The sequence below is a fragment of the Triturus cristatus genome, chromosome 12 (genome assembly GCF_964204655.1).
Source record: "Triturus cristatus chromosome 12, aTriCri1.1, whole genome shotgun sequence".
In the NCBI taxonomy this organism is placed as follows: domain Eukaryota; kingdom Metazoa; phylum Chordata; class Amphibia; order Caudata; family Salamandridae; genus Triturus; species Triturus cristatus.
Window position 1 is genome coordinate 11,458,105 of NC_140595.1, and position 18,060 is coordinate 11,476,164.

The following is an 18,060-nucleotide window of genomic DNA, read 5'->3' on the forward strand; positions in this document are numbered from 1 at the left end:
CCCGAGTATAAAGGATTACTTGGAATTTATCACTGTTTGTAGGCAAAATTCTAGAACGGCCACCTGCCTTAATATTTATCCAAATTGAGAGACCGCCAGCAGGTCTACCTGATATAGGAATGGGGGACAAGATATTAAAACATTCAAAGCCCTCCATATACAACTCCTGAGTTGCCCAAGTCTCTTGGAACATGACAATGTCCTGATGATTAATCAACTCTTTCCAATCCGGTAAATTTAGCTTAGATGCCAAACCGGCTACATTCCAACTCAATATTTTAAGTGTCTGATCGTCTTTCCTTGTGGTTGGTGTGTCCGGTTTTAAAGCCTGAGGGCTTCTTTGGATTGGTGCTAAGATTATTACGTCAGTTCTTACTTCATTCGTTACCTGGGTAGGCAGTCAATCTTGACAATCCAAACCAGACAGCGAAATGAATCTATTGAATGTAGGGATATGATTGTACATGTTACAGGACAGTGTCTCAAATGTGGGTTTATAAAAATAGCCTAGGGGTTCGGCCCATATACTGGTATTATGGCCATTCTGTTCCATCTGTGGTATTAAAATAGTTTTTGCCACCGATTGTCTCCGAAAATTAATAATTATACAATCCCCCTTGATGACTTTGGGGGATGTACCCAGCCAACCCACTTGTCGTACCATAATGATGTTCTCAATCAGTGAAGGTCTAAATCTCCTATGTTTGGTGAGCCAATCAACGCACTTGCAGCGTAGTTGCTCCCAAGACTCTGTCTGATCTTTTCTTAAGGGAGGAACACCTGCTAGGATTACGACGTATGGGCACGCCTCAGGGGGCAAATTTAACACCTCATTGTTACCTTCAATGTGGTTTGTGGACCTTGAATTGATATCAGCTTCTTGTTGGGTCTTAGCCAAGCTATCATTATTGGATATGTTCGTGGGTACGTTGGTGGCGGATGTCGTGTTATTTATCAAATTACCGTCATAAATTTCGGTAATGTGGTCCAGAGGCCTATTTGCGTCCCTAGTACCCCTCGTATCAAAACATGTGCGAATCTTGTTACAAGTCACACAATCACTAATTCCCTGAGTTGAATTATGTGGCGCATTAATGTTTTGATGAGAGGTAGGTATGCTATTAATAGGGATATTTATAATTTGCCTACTAGCATTGATTGAATCGGGTGTCTTAGCAACAACTTGGGGCACAACATTCACAGGCTGCAATACAGAGTGTGTTTGTTGGACAGTCAGAGAATTAAGAATACGATCTTGCAATGAGGAAAGAAAATTGTCAAGAACAGGCTTAATATGATCGGTGATAACGGTAATTAGATAGCTAGTGTCAATTACTCTACTTTGATTGTCGTTATCAATAAAGGGAAATAAAAAGTCGTTATCAGTTTGAGTTCCAATCGTGTGAGAGAGCAATTCAACCGGTGGGGCTTCAACAGATGATTGATTTGTTGTTGAGTGAATCCACGAGTTTAAGGTCGAGCGTGTGGAACATGAGCGAGTGAGTTGTTTTCTCTTCACACTCGCTGTTGCTTATTTCAGAGTTTAGTACAGATGAATCAAGTGTAATAACATCATGAACCTCTTCACGGGCCAAAATGGGGACATCAGGATTGTTTACAGTCAAATCAGTTGTTTCGGTGATAAGTCCAGAGAGTGGTGCAGAGTGCCCTAAGCCAAGAGACAAACGCCTCTCAGTGAGCTCATTTTCCTTGCTCACAATACTAACAGCCCTCTCCAACATATTTTCAATACATGTAGTGGTAGATTTCATTACCGGTGCATTAGTGCGCCTCCCCATGGTTTCAGAAACAGCAAACAACAATGGTGCTAGGGGGAATAGCGCAATTAATATTGTTAGTATATGGGAATGGGCTGTGCTCACCTACGAGATGACCTCAGCCTGTCTTCAAATGTAAGAGATATGGCCCAGTCCAGTCTCCTCCGGGCTCTGACGGGCAAGGACGGGCCCGCCCTTGGCCCGGGCTCGCCCGGGCACGGCCCACGCGCTTCCCGCGCTGCGGTGTTCTCCTGCGCTTTTTAAGCGCGTAGGCGAGGTTCTCTCCTCCTTCCTGGGAGTGCGGGATTATGGGCAATGGAGTCCGCTCGAGCAGCAACCAACTCTGCTTTGAGAGCGAGTGCCCTTTACGGGGGGTGCCATAGGCTACCAACAGTTAATCTGTTTCTCAATAGTTCTATAAAATTTGAACCACCTTCGTATGTCAAGAGTGTGACGTGTTCTTCACGCTATATCCTTCGGATCTGAAAGAATGTCTTTAAAACCATAAGTTCATTTAAATTAAATTCTGAATGTATCTTTCGATTGTACAGAGGGTTAGTCCTTAAAAGAAGCCGCCCATCCCTAAACTGCATATGTGGCTCTTTCACGGTGAGGGCCTGTGTGATGGGAATGAGTCAAGAATGTGAACCCTTGAAAGATACCAATACTGGAGAACTACAGTTACAGGGAGGCCCATTCTTCCTTGGCTGTGGGGGCCCTCGTTCTCTTTCTGATTCATCACAGAATGACAAAACCCGTCACCCAGCAGGGTAATGATGTGAACATACAACAAAACACGTTGTGTTTAGTATAGGAACATGACTTTCCATTTAAGTCTGCCTAATTTGTCATAAAGTCTTCAGTCAAAAAAAGCACGTTTGTTTCCAGAGACAAATTGCTGCACAAACGAGTACACTGTCCTGTGGTGCTTCTACTGCCCCGTTAGACTGGTCAGTGTATGTAAACCTCCTCCCCTACGGCCAGTACACTGTCCTGTGGTGCTTCCACTGTCCCGTTAGACTGGTCAGTGTATGTAAACCTCCTCCCCTACGGCCAGTACACTGTCCTGTGGTGCTTCCACTGTCCCGTTAGACCGGTCAGTGTATGTAAACCTCCTCCCCTACGGCCAGTACACTGTCCTGTGGTGTTTCCACTGCCCCATTAGACCGGTCAGTGTATGTAAACCTCCTCCCCTACGGCCAGTACACTGTTCTGTGGTGTTTCCACTGCCCCGTTAGACCGGTCAGTGTATGTAAACCTCCTCCCCTATGGCCAGTACACTGTCCTGTGGTGTTTCCACTGTCCCGTTAGACCGGTCAGTGTATGTAAACCTCCTCCCCTACGGCCAGTACACTGTCCTGTGGTGCTTCCACTGCCCCGTTAGACCGGTCAGTGTATGTAAACATCCTCCCCTACGGCCAGTACACTGTCCCGTGGTGCTTCCACTGCCCCGTTAGACCAGTCAGTGTATGTAAACATCCTCCCCTACGGCCAGTACACTGTCCCGTGGTGCTTCCACTGCCCCGTTAGACCGGTCAGTGTATGTAAACATCCTCCCCTACGGCCAGTACACTGTCCTGTGGTGCTTCCACTGCCCCGTTGGACCTGTCAGTGTATGTAAACATCCTCCCCTACGGCCAGTACACTGTCCTGTGGTGCTTCCACTGCCCCGTTAGACCGGTCAGTGTATGTAAACCTCCTCCCCTACGGCCAGTACACTGTCCTGTGATGCTTCCACTGCCCCGTTAGACCGGTCAGTGTATGTAAACCTCCTCTCCTTTAGCCAGTACACTGTCCTGTGGTGCTTCCACTGCCCCGTTAGACCGGTCAGTGTATGTAAACCTCCTCCCCTACAGCCAGTACACTGTCCTGTGGTGCTTCCACTGCCCTGTTAGACCGGTTAGTGGGGGTAAACCTCCTCCCCTACGGACAGTACACTGTCCTATGGTGCTTCCACTGCCCCGTTAGATCGGTCAGTGTATGTAAACCTCCTCCCCTACAGCCAGTCATTGTCCTGTGGTGCTTCCACTGCCCCGTTAGACCGGTCAGTGGGGGTGCTTCCACTGCCCCATTTGATCACTCAGCGTCTGTACAGCCACCTCTCCTACAGTCAGTATGTGAATGGACATGCAAGGAGCTATGAGAATTCAGCCAGTGCATTGTGCAGCAGAACACACGTGAGTAGGTAGTAGGTTTGTGACTGTTCTCTGAAAAGAGAGTCCCACACCTAGTGCGTAAAACTGTGCTCCAATGAAAGGTCCACTCATATCTCACACCTATGAGCAACATTGTATTCCAGGAAATCAAACTTAAAGAGAGATACTGAGAGAAGCTCCAGGAAGTGTGGTCAGCTACATGTGAGAGAGGCTGTGCTCCTAGAACTAATAGTTTGAGGCTTGCACCCAGTGCGTGAAACTCTGCTTCAAGGCACTAGACTTCCATCCGCTTAATGAACCGATACTCTCTGCCCCTGGTGCCCCTTCATGTTGTGTGCTCTCGTCTGGTCCACGCTGTTTGTCTCTGTGCTTGCTTGGTGATCTAGAAGTAACTTGTAATGCTGGTAATAATTCAAGTGTGTACAGTCTGAGTTACCTGTGGTACTCCTTGGGGCAGGACTTCACAGCACTGCAATCTGACACAGTCATGCAAGCAGATCACCTACTAGATTTACTGAAATTACATAAAGGAGTAGCTTCAAGACATCATTCTAAAATAGTTGTAACGAGAAGAAAACAATGAAAAAGGTACAGTGAAATGAAAAGTATGATTGGATCGATACTCAAGGCACACAGATAGGGGTTTGAAAAATGACTTATTGCAAAGAGCAACTCCCTTAGAGGTTTGAGTGTACGCAGTCTCCCTCAGTCATCCTCCGACCAGAAGTCTCACCTGGTCTGAGAGGACATGGAGTGGACCTCACAGACCACATGTTAAATCGTCCTCTTTGTCTTACAGAGCCTCCCAAGAGGACTGAAACTAAGAAAGCTGGAACCCTTGCTGATATAAAGCTGTTCCGTGATTGGCTGTCTTTAAAGTACCCGGAGGAGCAGCGCGACGTGCAGGCCCTTCCCCCCCGAGAGCTCGACAGGTACCTGAGCGCCTTCTACTCCAAGATACGCAAGATGAATGGCCTGGAGTTCTCGGCCAACTCCTTCCTCTTCTTCCAGACCAGCATCGAGCGCTACCTGCGCGAGCAGGGGTACGAGCACAGCATCGTGCGGAGTGCTCAGTTCTCCATGTCCCAGGAGGCCTTGAGGCACAAGTACCAACACCTTCTGCAGAAGGAGAGGGAGCGGGACTGGAGCATTGTGAAGAAGCTGACGGACAAAGACGTGGAGACCCTCCGGAGGAAGGGCCTTCTGAGCCGCCTCCACCCTGAGGGGCTCCTCAACCTTCTCTTTGTCAACAACATTCGTGGCTTTGGGGTCCGGCGGCAACTTCAGGGCACAGCCCTGGGTTGGGGACATATCAGCCTGAAAAAGATGCCGGACGGATCCGAATGCTTGGAGTGGAAGGGAAGCCAAACTGGAGATCTGGACCTTGAGGAGCCAGCACCGTGTGTCTACTCAAAGCCCGAAGACCCCGAAAACTGCCCTGTGCTCGATTACCAGGAGTACGCCAGGAGGAGGCCGGTAGACATGGCGTTTGATACGGCTCCCTTCTACCTGTCGCCGAAACCGCTCTACTGCCTCTGGGACCAGACGTGGTACTGTAGGAAGCCGTTGGCCAAGGCCAAGCTTAGTAAGATAATGAAAATCATAATCCACCAAGTAAAGCAGTCCAACGCCAAGCTCAAGTAAGGGGTCACACGCGGTCTCTACGGCCTGTGTGTCTCAGGGTGTGTATCTCAGGGTGTGTGTCTCAGGGTGTGTGTCTCAAGGTGTGTGTGTCAGGGTGTGTGTCTCAAGGTGTATGTCTCAGGGTGTGTGTCCCAGGGTGTGCCTCTCAGCACCAGCGCTGGGTCTACTTTACTCCATTGGCTTGTAGGGGTTATATTGAACCGTATGTCTCTCAGAATTCAGTTTGATTCCCTGATGTGCCCAGAGTTATGCCTGAGTGTTTTTTCTGGGGTTAGTGTAGTCGGAGCCTTACTCCTGTTAAAGTCAGTGTCCAAGTGTTGCATTGTTGAATTACAAACCTGCCTTGTTCAGTCTGTTTCTTCTTTCATTTAGTAGTTGAGCCTAATTGTTGCTCTTAAGTTACGTATACTTTAGGTGTGATATACATTTCTTGTTTGTCATAGCAGTTACACATGGGCTTTTCATTCTGGGCTCAACTTTGTGTCATGCTGGTGTTACTTCAGATTCATGTTGATTTCACGATTAAGGCGGTCATCACGCTGCTGGGGCATTGAAGCTTTCCTTCAAGTCCGTGCGGCTGTCATGGCAAAAACACTTTCAGTGAAAATTCAATGTTTGACGGACCGCCATGTGAAGGTGGATAGCTCGGAATTATCTTTGTTTTTCAGAAACAAACTTCCAAAGCGGGGGTTCTGGGAGACAAGTCTACAATGTTGCTGTTTAACATTTCATGGCAGTTCAGAAGAGTGAAAGCACCTTCGGAAGGCTTGGTGTAGGACCGCAGCGGCAAGAGATGGTGTTCAGGCTGCGGCTGCTATGTCTGGGTCACCGGCATGAGATTCAGTGACTGTCCTGGCTGAGGCGCATCTGGGGGACATCTCACTGTCCCCTTGTCTCTGAATGCGGCAGGGGGATGCGAGGTGCCGATGCTCTGTTACCGCCAACCTATGAAAGATCCCGTACGCCCTGTTAGACTTGGAGGCTAGGGCCGGCCAGGGTTTGTGTCTGCATTTCTATTACTTCAGGTATTTCAAGGCAAAGGCCGCCTTTCCTTAGATGCGTCTGATTTCTGTTTTTCAGACATGTTGTGTGTGTCTTCTTTATTTCAGACGTCTGGTGTGTGTAGAGTTAGCTGTGATTCTAGTATCAACCTTCTTTCCTTGAGGGGGTTATGGCTGTTGCCTCCAGGGGTCAGCCGGCTAGGCTCATTTGTTTTTCCTCACTTTGGAAGATAGAGGGGCTGCCAGGTCTGTTTACTGCCTCAGAATGGGTTCTGGGAGTCACTCTTATTGTATTCAAAGTGGCTCCCTCAAAGGAGCCGGAAGAGTGGTTTCGGCGAAAAACTGCCAACCCACCGGAAAGTTATACATGTCGTGGAGGCCCTAACTTTTGTCTTTGTTGCATTTGATTCTTGTGTCTCTTTAGGTTCATCTTATTAGACTCCTTTCAGGTGTTTTTAATTTTGGGACTTGGTCTGAGGATTGTATATTTCAGGGTAAAGTGAATTTGTGAGTTGTATGAGGGGAACACCTTAGCATTGTTTATTTTAGGGTCTAGTCCTTAGTTTTCCCTATTTTAGAGTAACATCTTGTTTGCTTGTCGTGTTAGCATGGATTATTCCAGGGCTTGTTCCTTAGAATTGTTTATTTTAGGGTAAAGTCTTGTTCGTGTGTCGTGTAAGTGTCAGCGTATAAGGGTGGTTTATTTCAGGGTCTGCTCTTAATACTGTATATTTTAGTCCAAAGTCTTGTCTTTATACCATGTAAGCGGCAGCGTGTAAGGGTGGTTTGCTTCAGGGCCTAATCCTTGGCATTATTTAGTTTTAAGTGAAGTCTTGTTTGTGTGTCGTGTAAGTGTCAGCGTATAAGGGTGGTTTATTTCAGAGCCTGGCCCTCAGTATTGTTTATTTTAGGGTAAAGTCTTGTTCGTGTGTCAAATCAACTCTTGTCTGTATGTCATGTAAGGGGCCGCATGTTGGCGTGGTGTATTTCATGGTCTAGTCAAAGGTATTGTTTATTTTAGGGTAGAGTCTTGTTCGTGTGTCATATAAACTCTTGTCTGTATGTCGTGTAAGGGGCAGCATGTTGGCGTGATGTATTTCATGGCCTAGTCTTTGGTGTTGTTTATTTCAAGTGGTCTTGCCTAATCCTTTCAGGGGGTCACATCCCGGTTATGTAGGGATCGATTTTAGTGCCACTTTCTTCCATGGTTTTAGCATTTTAACTATGATTCGAGGAAGGGTTATGTCTAGTTTATGTTTGTAGTAGGGGCTTAATATTCTAATGTTGCAAGAAGTTGATGTGGCTCGTGTTGATCTCAGGGGGTTATGGTAAGATTATTACTCTTTATTTTAGTAGTTAGAAAATCATCTTGTTTCTGTCAGAGAGAAGTTTTGGTACTTTCAAGAGCAATTCTTGCTTATATTTAGGGGGTAGGTTGAAGTCTTTGTTTCAGCGGTTAAGTTTGAAAGCTATTACACAATTTATGCCTGATTCTTGTTTCTTTCCGGAGTTAGACCCAAGTACTGTTTCTTTTTGTGGGCAAGTCTGATTTTGCTGCCAGATCTTAACTTTTAAAGGATTCATTTCTGGGGTTAGCTGCGAACCTTCTCTATTTTTAGGGTTAGGTATTTATTTTCTAACTTGTTTGTCTGAGCTTTTAGGTTTAGGTATGGTATAGTTTATGGCTTCAGTCTAATTTTAACAGACCTCAGGGCTAATTCCATTGCTACAGTGTCTAACCTCCTCTCTTAGACGGTGGCTTGGAAGATATGGTGTCTTTGATAAGAGACCGCACAAGCACCTCAATGACAGGGCAGAGAAGGGCCTTGTCTACCATGTTGTTCTTCTGCATGAATGACCTTGTTGCCTGAAATTAAGCACCACCCCTCACCTTCTGCATGGATTGGAAACCAGGAGGGTCTCTGTCGATTTCTTGTTGAACAAGGAACTAGAACTCAAGCGTTCAAGCTTCATTCTGCACTAAATACGTCCTATTAAAGATTGTCTCATTGGTGAGCGTGTAATCCATGAGTAAGTTTGGCTGATCACATGGAGATCCCTACCATCCTCTGTTCTCTCCTCTGCTTTCTAAACACTCCGACTATGTCCAGCTCACAGCTCTCCTTCAGTCATCTCTCGCAGCCGCCTACATTGGAGATGTGCTAAACTGGGGGGCTGGTGGGGAGTCAGTTTAATACATTTGTGCTTATTTTACTACCTTGAAAAAACTGTCATAAAGCATCTGCTTTATAGAATCATTAAGTGTTATTTGTTAATGTGGACCATTTCTCCCAAAAATTATTTTCATGAATGTACTCAAGGACATGCTGCTGCTGTTTCATTGATACAGATCACTCTAGCGTGTGTCAGTCTGAGCTCTAAAGAGTTAAAGGATCTTCCTGCACCTCAAGGATAAGTGTGACGTGAAAGCGTCCTGTTTAAGACTGTCCTAGGTGAGTGTGAAGCTGCACCACGATTGGTTGTGGTACTGGTGACTGCGTGTGTCAGTCTCTTTGTGTGAATGGTTTAGAGCGAAGCAGCCAGCACTTTCTCACGGTCTGTGTTGGCATGTTTCATCAAGTCATGTCACGTCATGTTCTATCTGATAGAGAATGTTAGTTGTAGATTCCTTACCTTAGAATTTCCCCCAGGTGTCAGTCTGGATCCGAAGATTTTTTCTTCAGCATTACCCCTGCGCGTTGGTAGGTGACATTGGTGGGCACACGCGTCTGACGTTGGAATCGTGGTCGCCGGGATGACGTTGAGGTGCCTACTTAGACGCCGCCCCTGTGTGCTGACGTCAGTTCTTTCTTTTTCCGTGCCAGCCTAGCACAGATCAGGAGAGAGTTACTTCTTAGCTGTTTTTTGGCTACTTTTGTGACTTTTGTCGACGTCTTTTTTTAATCTTGGTCTTCTAGTGTCCGAGGGATGTCCCATCGTTGGACCGGCTTCAAGCTCTGCAGTTCCTGTCACAAGATGATGTCTATGACGGATTCCCACCTCATGTGCTTGTGGTGCTTGGAGTGCGACCACGACTCAAAGTCGTGCTCTGATTGCCGGGTCATGCACCCGAAGACTTTGTGGGAGCGGTCCCGAAAGTTGTTGGAAGCCCGGCAGTCGACTCCGGGTTGCTCCCGGTTTCGTTCGAGAGGAAGGTCATGAGGCCGTTTGCAGAGCCCCCACTCCTCGTTGCACTCCAAGTCGTTGAGGTCCTCAGGTAAGTCAAATCACAAGAAGAAGGCGAAGAAGCACAAGTGCTCTTCCCCTTCTTCCGGTCGGGCGGCTGACGCGACGCAGGACTCGGACCATGTTTGCTCGAAGGCTCCCTCTCCGGTGCCTGCTTCAGGGACGACTCCGCGCCTCCCACCCTTTCCGGGAGCTGGAGCGTCCCCTGCCCAACTCAGACAGTTTTATGACGTCTTACACCTTGTCTTTGGGCAGCCTGACTTCACCAGCGCACCTTCGTGCCCCATGGAGCTGGTCGGGGGTCCTGAGCCTTCAATGCTGGCGGCTCCGAAAACGGAGGGCCCCCGCAGATCAATGCCTGGATCCGGGTCGACGCCGGTCGATCTCATTCGACCTTCGCCGCCGCCGATCCCTATGCCGACCCCCCCTGGCGCCGGCTGTGCCCCCAGCCGACGCCATCCCCACCCCGAGTTTGACATGGAGCTGGACCAACGTCGGCTGATGTCGGAACCGATGCTGGAGGGTACTTTTGTTCCCCTGTTCATCCCTGGTGTTCCTTATAGATCAGAGGATGATGATAAGGACTGGGAGGGGTCACTGAACCCTTTAACTGACCAGCTGGAAGAACCGGACTGGCGAGAGGACCTGGGTAATGCCAGTGGTCTGGACACCTCTCCAGACACTGGTTTGCTTTCTCCCCCTACTGTGGCTATGGAGGAGGGAGCGTCCTATGCTGTGGTGGTGAGAAGGGCGGCCGAGGTCCTTGGCCTGGCCTTGAGCTCCCTTCGGTGGCAGTCAGGACTAACCTCCTGCGGCTTCCTCCTCAGAACCCCTATTGCCATTCAATGAAGCCCTTACTGATGTCGTCCTGGGCACTTGGTCCAAGCCCACTACAGGAGCTCCTGTGGAGAGGACAATTGTCCGCTACCACCGCCTCGCCCTGGGCGACCTAGTGTTCTTGACCCAACACACTTCCCCTGAGAGCTTGGTGGTCCAAGCCTCGTCTTCCGAAGCCGCACTCCCTTTTGCTCCTCCAGATAGGGAATCCAAGAAGCTTGACCATCTTGGGAATCTCTTCCTCCAGCTTGGCACTGCAGTCGGTGAATACCAAGTGCCTCTTGGGCCGCCACTCCCATACCATCTGGGAAACGGTTGCGCAGGTGCTGCCTCAGTGCCCAGAGGAGGCCCAGGTCATTCTCTCCCAGGCAGTTGTGGATGGGAGAGACTCAGCCAAATTCGCCATTCGGTGTGGACTGGATACCGCTGACTCATTGGGCAGAACGATTGCCACGTAGGTAGTCCTTAGACGCTACGCCTGGTTGAGGACATCTGGCTTTTCGGGGGATGTCCAATCAACCTTGATGGACATGCCCTTTGATGACCGTCGTCTTTTTGGCAACAAAGCAGACTCTGGAGCTATGTCCAGATCTTTGGGCCTCACTGTGCCTTCCCGTTCACTCCAGTCTGCTTTTCGTCCCTTTCGTGGATACAGAAGGGGCGACCAACCACGTCCGGTCCAGTCTATCCACCGGTTCACGCAAGCTGCCCATCCTCTGGCCATGGACTTGGGACCAAGCATCCTTGCGGGTCTGGGAGCCAGTGGGCGGGCCAGGCCACCATCTCGCCCACTGCCTCCAAATCTTCCTAGTCCTATTTTCCAGGTTCATCTTAAGCCAGTTGGAGGCAAGGTTCCCCATCACCTCCTCCGCTGGCAATGCATCACGTCAGACAGGTGGGTTCTGTAAATCGTCTGAAGGTGCTACTCCCTCCCCTTCGAGACTACCCCTCCCTCCATCCCAACGTCTTATGATCGCATGTCGGAGGATCATTTGGCGCTTCTCCGCCAGGAAATCTCAACTCATTTGACCAAGGGAGCCTATAGAGAGGGTCCCTGCACCAGAAGTAGGTTGTCGTTGCTATTCCCGCTACTTTCTGGTACCCAAGAAGGACAAAGGCCTGCATCCTTTTCCAGACCTACAAGCCCTCAACCGCTTCCTCTGGAAGGAGAATTTCAAAATGCTAACCTTGGCTCAGGTCCTGTCTGCCCTCGACCCAAGATACTGGATGGTGGCGTTGGACTTGCAGGACTCTTATTTCCACATTTCCGTTCTGCCAGCCCATAGACGCTATCTACAGTTCACGGTGGGCCACGAGCACTTTCAGTTTACCGTGCTCCCCTTTGGCCTTACCAGCACCCCTCGGGTGTTCACAAAGGTGATGGCGGTGCTCGCAGCTCATCTGCGCAGATCAAGAGTTCCAGTGTTCCCCTATCTCGACGGCTGGCTATTGAAGGCTGGCTCGCCCCAGGCTGTCGTTTTCCACCTCCAAACTACGGCAAACCTCCTACATTCATTGGTGTTCACTATAAATGGGCCGAAATTACACCTGATTCCCTCTCAGATGCTCCCTTTCATTGGAGCTGTTTTGGGCACAGTGCAGTTTTAGGCCTATCCTCCCGAAGAGCCAGTCCAGGATATTCAGGCTATGATACCGATGTTTCCGCCTCTATCCCGGATTTCGGTGAGAATGACTCTGAGACTGTTGGACCTCATGGCCTCCTGCATCCTGCTGGTGGATCATGCCTGCTGGCATATGCCGCCTCTGCACTGGGACCTGCAGTTCCAGGGGGCGCAGCATCAGGGGAATCTTTCTGACTACATTCAGATCTCAGAGGGAACTGCACATCAACTTCAGTGGCAGATAACGAACCAAGATTGGGTCAGAGGCAGATCCCTCTCCCTTCCCCAACCAGATCTAACGGTGGAGACAGATGCGTCTCTCCTGGGATGGAGCGGCCATCTGGGAGAGGCAGAGATCAGAGGTGTCTGGTCTCCGGCGGAGTCCGGGCTCCATATCAACTTGCTGGCGCTCTGGCCGATCAGACTGGCACTGAAAGCATTCATTCCCTCTCTTAAAGGGTGGGGAGAGCCATGGTTAGATCTGTTCGCCACCAACGAGAACGCGCAGTGTCAGCAGTATTGCAGGTTGAAGATTCCAAGTGGCACAGGCTCTGTGAAACTTTTCGGTGCAAGTGGAACTGCGGCCTCCTGTACGCCTTTCCACCTATACCATTTCTACCCAGAGTGCTGAAGAAGATCAAGCGCAACCGGGCCCAAGTCATCCTTGTGGCTCCAAAACTGGGCACGAAGAGTCTGGTATCCCGAGCTATTCAGCATGGCCATCGATCCCCCGATCAGACTGCCCCTTTGGGAGGATGTTCTGTAGTAGCAGCAGGGGACGGTCCTCCATCTGAACTTGTCTAGCCTCCACCTCCTTGTGTGGAGATTGAGCAGCGGTAGTTGACAGTTTTCGATCTTCCGCCCAAAGTCTGTGATGTCATCTTCGAAGCCAGGCGTCCCTCCACTAAAACAATATACGCCTGTAGATGGAAGACATGTGTGGCATGGTGCGCAGCAGAGACTGTGGATCCCCTATCTGCATCTCTTTCAGAGGTTCTCATGTACATACTTTCTTCGGCCCAGCAGGGCTCTGCTCTGGGCAATCTTAAAGGTTATCACAGATATCTCTCCTTTTCTTCTGCTGCCAGATCAGCCATCCGTGTTCAAGTCTCTTATTGTTAACAGATTCTTTAAGGGTATTACTCATATATTTCCTCCATCTCGCTTCATAATGCCCCAGTGGGACTTGAATCTTGTTCTCACATTTCTTGTGCGCTCCCTTCGAGCCTCTTCATAACTGCCCTCTCAGGCTCCTCACTCTGAAGACTGTCTTCCTTGTTGACATCACCTCGGCTCGCAGGGTGAGTGAGATTTAGGTTCCATCTTCAAGGCCCCCTTTCTTCTCTGTGCATCCGGACAAAGTGGTGCTTAGAATGAGGCCTTCGTCCCTTCCTAAAGTGCTTACACCATTTCATGTAGGTCACCATCACCTTGCCCACCTTCTTCCCACCTCTGCACTCTTCCAAGGAGGAGGAGAGACTTCATAGTCTGGACCCTAAATGTGCTCTGTCCTTCTATCTTGACCGCACAAAAGACTTCTGGGTGGATGATCAAAACTCATTGTTGGCTACGTGCGTGCCAAGAAAATCCGGGTTGTTCAAAAACGTACCATCTCTCTTATTGTCTTTTGCATTAAGATCTGTTCTGCTTTAGCGAAGAAGAATCCTCTAGTGGTGTTGCATGCTCACTCCACTAGGGCTACAGCAGCAACCACTGTACTGGCACGGGGAGTCCCACTCCTTGATATCTGCCAGGCAGCAACATGGGCATCTCTGCACACGTTTACCAGACACTATTGCCTGGATTGTCAAGTCCGAAGGGACAGCTATTTTTCCCAGTTCGTTCCTCCAGGACTTTCTAGTGTGAACTTGTTTGCAGTCCCTCCTCTGAAGATGGTTTAGCTTGATATCTATTCTAAGGTAAGGTATCTACAACTAATAGTCTCTTTCATCTCTATCGATGTATCTGTAAGAGACATAGGTTAGTTGTAGATTCCTTACGGTCCCACCCATCCTCCCTGCTCTGCAAACTGATTCCTAGGGATAGGGACTCCCCTACAGGGCCCTAGTTGTGGTATGCCAGTGTTATATTATGCTATGTTATTCGGAATTTGTTAAGCGCACGGTCACCCAGGGGTTTCATGGCGCTAAGTGAGACAGATGGTAAACTGAAGAGATAGATGGTAACAATACTCTAACCGTGCGCTTGTTTGAATAACCAGGTCTTCAGAGCTCCCCTAAACTCTGCCAGCTTAGTACAATTCCGAGTAGACAGGGGGAAGGAATTCCAGGTTTTTGGGGCAAGGTAGGCGAAACGGGATCCACCAAGTCGTTTCTTTTTTAACGTAGGCAGCGTGAGGAAGGACAGGTGGGCAGAGCGAAGGTCACGGGTCGGTTCGTATTTATTTATGAGTTGATTGACGAACCTGGGACTTTTTCCGTGGAGTGCTTTGAAGATTATGCAGCCTACCTTAAAGGTGATCCGTTGGGCTATAGGGAGCCAATGAAGGGAGGCTAACAGAGGTTTGGCCGACTTCCTGCGGTTGCTCTTAAATATTAATCTGGCCGCTTGATTTTGAACAATCTGCATGCGATTAGCAAGGGCGAGGGGTAGGCCCAAGTAGATGGAGTTGGAAAAGTCTAGTCGCGAAAGGACCAAGGCGAGTACCACCTGAATGAGAGCAGAGTGAGTCAGCAGATGGGCAATTTTCTTGATCTTTCTTAACTGAAAGAAACAGGAAGAGATCACTGTTCCGACCTGGGTTTTTAGTGAGAGGTCGGAGCAGAGAGTGACCCCGAGGCTCATCACTGACTGAGAGGGAGATGGAGGGGTGCCCATCGAGGCCGGCCAGAAGTGGGGGCCCCAGCTTAATGCGCTGTTACCGGGGAGTACAAGCTCAGTTTTTCCTGGATTGAGCTTGAGATGGTTCTGATCCATCCAGCTCTGGATGTGCAGCATGGTAGTTTGGAATGCCTCAGTGGAGTCCGCGGAGTTGAGGGGGAATACCAGCTGCAAGTCATCCGCGTAGTTGTAGATGGTGACTTTCCTGTTTTTCAGGGAGTGCAGTAGCGGTTTAAGATATAAGTTAAAAAGGAGGGGAGATAATGAGGAGCCCTGTGGGACACCGCAAGTGGTGGAGAGTTTGGGTGCCATAAAGTTCTCCAGCTTTACTGCCTGGGATCTGTCCGTCAGAAAGGACTTAATCCAGTCAAGAGCCGCGCCACTAAGGCCGGCTTTTTCGACACGGTGTAATAAGATGGTGTGATCCACCGTGTCGAATGAGGCCGACAAGTCGAGGAGTACGAGGGCTTGGTGTATTCCATTATCGGCGTTGGTCCTCAGGGTATTCTGGACAGCGAGGATCACCGCCTCGGTGGAGTGTGCCTGGCGGAACCCGGCTTGGTTAGACTCCAGGTAGTCGGATGTTTCTATGAAGTTGGATATGCAGCTGGTTACATGGGCTTCAAGCAGCTTGGCGCCGTAAGGGAGAAGGGATATGGGGCGGTAATTGGAAAGATTGGAGAGATCGGCACCCGGTTTCTTAATTAGAGGGACTAGGGTGGCATTTTTAAATGAGTTGGGGACTATTCCTCGTAATAGGGAGGTGTTCAGAAGGGGAAGTATGCCTTGAGGAAGTGCAGTGTAAACTTCCTTCAATGTATGCGGAGGGCAGGGATCATTGGGGGAACCAGATTTTACACGGTTCATCAGTTCCAGCAATTTGGGTGGATCGATGGAAGGGATATCCTGAAGTATGTATGGGTTTCTGCTAATGTCCGAATAGGCTGCCATGATATGGTTAGTATGAATACTATTTTTTATGATGTCGATCTTCTCCTTGAAGAAATCGTTGAGCCGGTTGCACATCATTTGGGATGGTGGCTGAGAGGGAGAGGTTCTGGAATCGTTACACAAGTCGTTTACGACTCTGAAGATTTCCCTCGATTTGTTTTGAGCGTTAGAGATTTTTTCTGAGAAAAAAGCTGCTTTGGCAGATAAGATAGCGCTCTTGTAGTTTTTACGAGCTGTCGTATATGATGATCTATCTTTGTCATGGTAGCCGTGCCTCCACTTCCTCTCTAGTTGGCGGAGTTCTAATTTTAGTTTTTTTAAGTCAGCAGAGAACCACCTGTGGGCGTCCATGCGACGGGCGCGGGAGAACCTGGTTAAGGGAGCATGTTCGTTGCATGCAGAAAAGAAGCCACTCAGTGTGTGCTTTATCCATCGAGTTGATATCAGGGGCCGGGGTAGGGATGGAGTTAGTCAGGGTGGATAGGAAATCTTGGAAGTTTAGAGATCTCCATTTCCTGGCTAACCCTCCCGAGGGCACATGATTTTTGGGGTTGCCCTGAGAGGTGATGGAAAATTTCAATAGGTGGTGGTCAGACCATATGCATGGCGAGGCCATGGGGCTGGAGGTAGGGATATTATGAGACCAAATGTGGTCTAAGATATGTCCTTTTTCATGGGTGGGGATCAAGACGTGTTGACGGAAGTTTAGATTAGAGAGGAGCTCGAAAAGTTCTATAGCATGAGGTCCGGCTTCCAAATTATTGTACCAATAGTTGAGATCCCCTATTACCATGACCTTGTCATAATCAACGACTAAGCCGGCCAGTTGCTCAGATAGGGAGACAGGGAAGGAAGGCATGGATGTAGGTGGCCGGTAGATCAGTACTAGCACCATGGTTCCTATGTCAGTATCAGATTTGATGACTAAGTTTTCAGTATCTGATAAGTCTAGAGGAGGTAGAGTGGTGAACGTATGGTCTTTATGGATGATGGCGGCGACGCCTCCTCCAGATTTTCCTGATTTTCTGTTTACTGACAGGATGTAGTAATCTGCTGGTAGGGCAGTGAGAATGTCAGGCAAGGAATCTGCGGTGAGCCATGTTTCGGAGACGAATAGTATGTCTGGTCTGTCCGACTTAAGTAGTAGAAAAATATCTAGTTGATGTTTAACCAGAGATCTGGTATTAAGATAAAGACAGCGGAGGGTCAGAACATTGGGGCTAGGGGGGGGCTTAGTGGGTTTAGGGCTTTGAGGTGAGGTAGAAGATGGCTCTTGCGTGTAATGGTGAGGATAAATATTGTTGGCCTTTAGACGAGCATGTGTGATCGGATCAAGGGAAGGAAGACCAGAGTTCTGAAGAGAATGCAATTCAGGGAAGGTGTACCTGATGAATTCTCCATTCTGTCTGGTCCCTGGGCCCGTCCAGGCGCGGACGGGCGCAGACGGGCTTGCCATAGGCGCGCCTTCGGCGCGCAAACGGCGCGCCCGCTGCGCTCGTCCGCTGCGCGTCCTTGGGAGGCACATGATTATGAGGAGACTGGAGGAAGAGAGGGAGGCGTGGCCTCGCTAGAGTGGGCGTGGCTTGTGCGTGATGGGGAGATGGCGGCAAAGTTACCCTGAGCTTCGTGACAGCGCTAAAGTCCGCTGCGCGTCTGCTCCAGGGGGCGCCTAGTCCCAGGTAAAGGTGCTCAGGGGGAAGGAAGGAGATCAGTGGTCAGTGTCTTTCATGGCTCTGCGCTTCTGGTGTGGAAAGTCGTGTCAGAACTTACGTCAGTGACGACAAACATGGAGTTGACTGACGCCACCTACCGACGCGCAGGGGTAATGCTGAAGAAAAAATATCTGGATCCAGACTGATGCCTGGGGAAAATTCTAAAGTAAGGAATCTACCAGATACATCATTACCGAATGTAAGTAACTTGTTCGTCATGACAAGTACATTGGCATGGCCACACACCTCACATCCAAATACTCCTCTCATATTTTAAGGCACTGCCAGTACCTCAGTGATAGTTGCAGACAAGGCAGCACAATAACCCTGAG

General features: G+C 49.2%; 1 protein-coding gene across 1 annotated transcript in view; it reads left to right on the plus strand.

The window, feature by feature from the left end:
- Positions 1-8,831, plus strand: part of LOC146772175 (uncharacterized) — a 283,315-nt gene extending 274,484 nt beyond the window's left edge. Inside the window, exon 5 of the mRNA XM_085638024.1 lies at positions 4,734-8,831. Within this exon, the coding sequence (XP_085494150.1) occupies positions 4,734-5,578 (845 nt within the window). The 3' untranslated portion in view covers positions 5,579-8,831. The remainder of the gene's footprint in view (positions 1-4,733) is intronic.
- The last annotated feature ends 9,229 nt before the right edge of the window (positions 8,832-18,060 follow it).